The sequence below is a fragment of the Haliaeetus albicilla genome, chromosome 1 (genome assembly GCF_947461875.1).
Source record: "Haliaeetus albicilla chromosome 1, bHalAlb1.1, whole genome shotgun sequence".
Taxonomy (NCBI): Eukaryota; Metazoa; Chordata; class Aves; order Accipitriformes; family Accipitridae; genus Haliaeetus; species Haliaeetus albicilla.
This window is the reverse complement of record NC_091483.1, coordinates 18,673,606-18,679,605: the sequence shown is the minus strand read 5'-3', so window position 1 is coordinate 18,679,605 and position 6,000 is coordinate 18,673,606. Positions and strand designations below refer to the sequence as shown.

The 6,000-nt window shown below is 52.9% G+C and overlaps 1 protein-coding gene across 5 annotated transcripts in view; it reads left to right on the top strand.

Annotated features, from left to right (window-relative positions):
• The first annotated feature begins 2,058 nt into the window (after positions 1–2,058).
• LRBA (LPS responsive beige-like anchor protein) overlaps positions 2,059–6,000 on the top strand; it is a 434,158-nt gene continuing 430,216 nt past the window's right edge. For 4 of the 5 annotated variants that reach the window (XM_069780575.1, XM_069780554.1, XM_069780564.1 and 1 more), the window contains exons 1-2: positions 2,059–2,658; positions 3,022–3,516. In XM_069780575.1, coding sequence (XP_069636676.1) covers positions 3,274–3,516 — 243 coding nt within the window. In that variant the 5' untranslated portion in view covers positions 2,059–2,658; positions 3,022–3,273. Of the gene's footprint in view, positions 2,659–2,693; positions 3,517–6,000 lie in introns of those variants that run through there. The other variant, XM_069780543.1, reaches the window with a different exon arrangement.

The window sequence follows — 6,000 nt, the reverse complement described above, 5'->3', positions numbered from 1 at the left end:
TTCTTTTCCTATACCTATCTGTCTATCTGCCAGATTATGGCCACGTCCCTGAAATGATCCTTCCTTTGGAAACCTTCGATGCTGTCACGTTGCTGCGGTACTTTACTAATTAAACTCACACACTTGCCTGTCTGTTAAACAGCTGGTATGAGATCCCGCAGTCCTTGGAAGGATGTATAATCCTTATTAACATAAGCACTCGTTAGAAGTGCAGAGTTGAAGACTCCTTGAAGGAAGAGTTCAGAGGAGCAGACCCTCTTAATTCTTTGTTAGCAGATATTCAGATTAATATCAGACAAATAGATTCATTTAAAAGGTCAAACAAAAGGTTCCTTGCGTCTGATATAACATAGGCGCATATTTGCAGCTCAAGTCACCTTAGAAGGAAGCACAGAAAGGGCACCAACTCTCCTGCTTTACAACTACCAGGAAGCAGGACCCGCAGTTTTACGTGGAGGTTACCCACGGGCTAACAATTTGCATGTGCAAACTTACGCACGCAATGGCAGGTACAGGTACTGCATCCAGAAACCGGTCCCCACGTTTAAAAACGTGACTTTTCTTTTTTTTTTCCCTTTCCTTTTCCTTTCGTAGCGTGCCTCCGACTTATTTTCCGATGCCATTCGATCGGTATTACTAGTTCACCTTCACGGCAGGTCCCGGCAGAAGCGGAACGGAGGGAGAAGGGAAGCGGGGGGGGGGGGGGGGGGGGGGAAGGATTTGAGGAGGCTGATGCTGCGGGAACGGCGCGGAGCAGCAGCGGTGCCGGGGGGGTGGTGGGGGGGCACCTCTCGGCCAGGCCCACACGCCCGGCCTTCCCCTCCGCCCAGAGGTAGTCGCCGTCTCGCTCCCCGTTGCCCGACCGGTCCCGTCACCTCAGCTCCTCCGCTCCCCTCTAACGGCCGCCCTACGGCCGCAGCTCGCGCGGGCCACGACCGCCTAGGCGGGAAATCCCCCTTCGCCCCGGGGCGCCCCCCCCCCGCCCGCCGCTGGGCGAAGCGGAGGAGGAGGAGGAGGAGGGTGACCTCGGCCGCTTTCCCGACAGCTGCCCGCTGGAAATGGCCACCCCGCGGCGCGGGAGCCCGGCCGAGGGGCGGGGAGGGCAAGCCGCGCCTCCGCCCGCCCGCCCGCCCGGGACGGAGACAGCCCCGCTTCGGGACACCGTCCCGCTGCCAGCGGACGTCGGTAGTCGGCGGCGGCTGAGGGGCGCCGGTTTTTTAACATCGCCGGACCCCTTTCGCTGGGACCGGGAGGGCGTTTTGGGCGGGGGACCGCCGCCCGGGTGTGACACCAGCCCTCCGGCGGCTCGAAGGGGCCGCGTCGGGCCCCGGCGGGCTTTGACAGGAGCGGCCGAGACACCGAGTCGCTGAGAGGAACCGCCTGCAAGCCAGCGGGCGGTCCGGGGGGGGAGGGGGGGCGGCCCGCCAAACACCTCCATGGGGGCAAGCCCTGGGGACGCCGCAAAGCCCTTCAGTAAACCGAGTCGCCTCCGACGCCAACCCGAAGCGACCAGCGTTGCCTTTAAAGGCTTTTAATCTGAGGGAAGAGGGAGAGTTTTCCTCCCTCCTCTTGCACCCCTTTTACCTCACTTCGTCAAGTCTGGGCGGCGTCTCGCATGACCTACATTCGCGCCCCTGCGCTCCCCAGAGAGCAGCGCCTGGAGGAGGAGGAGGAGGAGGAGGAGGAGGAAGAAGGACGCCAGCCCGCCCGCCCAGGCCGGAGGTCAGGGTGGGAAAGCGGCTCATCCGCCGCCCCAGGATCACTACTGACGGGCGGGGGGGGGGGGGGGGGCGACCGCCCCAGCCCCCCCGCTCCCCCCCTGCGGCGGCAGGAGCTGCCGCCTGAGCCTTTAAATTTCCTCTCCCTCCCCCTGCAAAGGCGCTACCTGCTGTGCCGCCCGCTTGCGGTTTTCCTCCGGTCTGGGGCCGTGAACGCAGAGCGCGCAGCCAGTGTCGTTCCTGCGCGCCCATTCTGCTGTTCGCGTATGGTTTCTTTTATTCTTTACAAAAAAGAAGAAGAAGAACCCCCCCCCCACAAAAAAAAAAAAAAAAATTGCTTCAGGAACGGTAGACTTCGGACAGTTACAGAACGGCCCAATAGAGTTTGGGGCAAGTCGCACACAGCGTTAGGAGCAGCCGGGTCCCCGCAGGCGCTGCCGGGGGGGCAGGGCGGGGGGACGGAGCAGACCGCGAGGCGCAGGGAAGGAGACGGAGCGCTCCCGCCTCGCGGCCGCTCCCGCCCCTCCCTCTCCCGCCCTCGCCCCGCGCGGGCGGGCGCGCGCGCCGCTCACCTGGGCGCACCTGGGCGCACCTGGGCGTGCGCGAAACGGCGGCGCCCGCCCCGCGCGGCGGCGGCCCGCCCCGCCCGCGCCCGGCCCGCGCAGGCGCACGGCTCCTCGGCCGGCAGCGCTCCGGGGGCTCAGCGCTGTCATGGCGGCAGAGAGCGGCAGCGTCGGCAGGAAGAGATGGGGCTAATCGAAACCGCGGCGTGAAGCGGCGACGGCTGAAACTTCAGGCGCTTTTCGGAGAGAGGGGCGGCTGGCGCTGCGCAGCCCGCCCTCCGCAGCCGGCGAGCGGGGCAGAGCGGCCGCCTCCCGGCCCCGGAGCCGGGCGTCAGGGCAGCCCGCGCCCCCTCCGCGGCGGCGCCGGGCAGCGAGCGGTGAGTGAGAACTTGCTTGGCGGCGGGTCGCTGCACCTGTCGGTGCCGGAACCCGGGGCGGCGGCGGTACGAGGGCAGGAGCCGGAGACGCGGCAGACGAGGAGCCGGGCGGGAAGGAGGAGCGTATTCCCTTTAATTAAAATTAAAAAAAAAAATTAAACCCCTCACGACCGTGTTCGGAGCGCGGCGGGTCTGCGGGGGAGCGAGGACTTCCGCGGGGGGAGAGGCGGGATCGCTCCCGCGGCGGCCGTTGCCGCCTCCCCGGCGCGGGGCAGGGGGCCGCTGGCCGGAGGTGGGACCCTCGGGCTTGTGGGGAGCGCCTGACCCTCCGCCGGCTGACAAATGCCTCGGGTTGTCCTTCAGGCTGTAAATACCTGCCTTAGGGCAGAAAGCTGCTGGCAGACGCCTCCTGCTGAGGACAGAGCTGGGACTCCGAGGGCGCGTCCTGCCTGCCTGCCTGCCTCCCCCGCCGGACGCGGCTTTCCTCAGGAGCCGGAGGTGAAGGGGAGGAGTGGGCCGCTGGTTTTACCTTCCCGGGAGCCCAAGTCGCTCCTTCTTCCCGGAGCGGCCAGCGCGCCGCTGGCGTTTCGAGTCGTAACCTGAAGTGAACTAGCCATGGCGAGTGAAGAGAAGCAAGTTGTTCAGCCAACAGGTGATGATGGAGGAGGAGGAGGAGGAGGAGGTAGTGGAGGAGGAGCGGGAAAAGAAGGAAATGCTGCCGAAGGGGGAAGTGTGCTGCAGCCTTTGAATCCAGGAGTCCCCATCCGAGGCATCAAGATGAAATTTGCTGTGCTGACAGGACTGGTGGAAGTTGGTGAAGTGTCCAACGGAGACATAGTTGACACTGTGTTTAATCTGGTAAGTTGATTACCTTCTTGGGCACGAGAGAAAAGAACAGTATATGTGTGCAGAAGAATCCCGTGCTTTTCTGATGTTATTTTTTTGTCAGTGTTTTTTTACATGTTTACACTTTCACCCTACTAGGTTTCAGGTAGGTTCTTTTTACTTATGAATCACAAAAGCTGAAAATAAAGCATAGTAGCCTCTATATACGCATTTAAACTCAAACAACTCTAAACAGCATCCTCCTTAGTTTGCCTCAGAGAAATTGTTGCTTTATTTGGAACTGAGAAGTGTATTGTTATGTTTAAACATTCAACAGGTGTACTTAACAAGAAAGTTAAATGTTGATTTAGTAACTGAAACTGTCATCAAAACACAGACGTTGTTGTTTTAAGCCAAAACAACTTTTCCCATGAAGATGTTTTATGTCCCTTTTTGCTTCCTGTTTACTTTGGAAGTAGGCAGAACTTTCATGTTCTGTTTACAGGGAGCGAGGGTGTCAGGCAGCAGTTCATTCAAGTGCTTTACTTCGCTTATTGGGAAGAGTAGAACACGGTTTCAATGTCCTTTTTTTATTAATGAATTAGGTAGTCAGTTGCTATTTTTTGAATACAGTATGGATGTATTTAGTACTTTGTAACAGATCTCACTAAAAATTGAGGATACAACTTTTCCTGTTGAAGCTGCAAACGTAATATATACTGTTGAACTTGGGCCATGTTTAAAACAATCAGGCTGGTTGTTAATGTTTGCTTGTTGAAGGAGACCAAACATTAGCGGAAAAACTGTTTTTAAGTTTACAAAATACTCTGCTATTATCAGAGGTCTCGAAACATTGCTAAAAATACTACTTGTTTCTCCTGCTTCCTTTCAGTGAGCACCTTTGACTTTAAAACAGCGTGGTTTCTGACAAACCAGGAAGTGAGAGCATGTAATAGTATAAAGCTCGGTAACAAGGAAAGTTGACAGAAAAGACATACTGGTTTTTAAATGCTGTTTGCATTTCAGTTATTTTGTTAGTAGCATTCTTTGCTACATGCAGGTTTTAACGGTTGCTAAATATTTGTGTGCTGTGTCTGTTTAATGTTTTTTGATGTTATCTTCTTGGGTTATGATAAATGTTTATTTTTTGAATATTTTCATATTAACAGAATGTAATGCTCTAAATTGTTTGGACGAAAGTCTCAGTACAGAGGAATTGCAATACTGGCAAAACGAAGTGCAGATCAGAGGTTTCATGGATGCTTCAAGTATGAGAAAGTGATTTAAGGTACTTGGAGTCCACTTGACAATTGTCCTTGACAAAACCCAGGGCTCAGATATATGGACGTGAGGTTCAAAAGGAAATTCTGGTAGATAGTTTACGATTTGGGACACTTGTGTGAGGGGAAATTGTTCATGAGTGTGTTAAATTTTACTTTGCTTCTAGCATCGTCTTTTGAGTGGTGTATGGGAGATGTACTTTATGGCAGCATTTGAAAGAGGTTCAGCAGAATAATTAAAAATGTAAAAGCTCCTTGATCCTGGGATTCCTTTTCTGCTCCATTTTGGACAAGAAAGTAACAAAAAATTTAGCTTGGTTCAGAGAATCCTTTATTTTAGATTTAAGAGGTCTGGAGAATTCGACCTGTGGACTGCATTCTCCTGGATCTTCATTTCCCAAATAGAAGTAGAGGAAAGTTTCTGGCCCTGGAAACTTTTGAAACTCTGTTTTCACTTTTTCTGCAAGTGAAACGGTATCCCTGACCTCTCTGAGAAGATTCCCCAACTGTTCCATCACATGCCTACAATGGGGGAGGCTAAAGTTCATGCTCGTGCACCATGTTATTTTATCAGAGCAGAAATAGTCAGTTGATAGCTATCATGAAACAACCAATAGTTTGGTAGATTATGTGAGAACAAAATCCAAATTTTTGGGCAATATTAAAAAAAAAAAAAAAAGAGGTACCTTGGTTCCTCTAGTCCTGGAAAACGTATCAACTACTAGTGACTAATTTAGAAAGAGAAGATGTCTCGATGTTGTGTGGTTTTATTAAAACTGGAATGCTTAAAAAAATCAAACCAGCCAACAAACTTATAGTTTTTGTTACAGAAAGCATCTGTTTTCTGGATTTTTTTTTTTGTAAAAACTGTTAAGCTGACTTTTTAGTATACCTTTCTGGGATATGAGGTCTCCCTACAAAGCAATACTCATCCATCTGTCTTTGAGTTCTGCCTCCGTTCAGTCGTTAGCTGTGACCTCTTCGTTTTGTCAGTTAATACCTCTGAAATCACACTGATCAGAATTTAAGACGTGAAGTATTGGTTAGCAATGGTGTACTTACTTTTCTGTGTGCGTATGCAGAAAAGATTTAACTTTTTTATGAAAAAGTAATTCTTAGCTATGGCTTTTCTGGTAGTTTGTTTCCCAATAGCTTTTGGAGTGAGTTTACTCGTGTGTGCAGGTTCAGTTGGGGGTATGAGAATCGTGCTGTGATCTGTTGTTAGTAATGGGGTTAA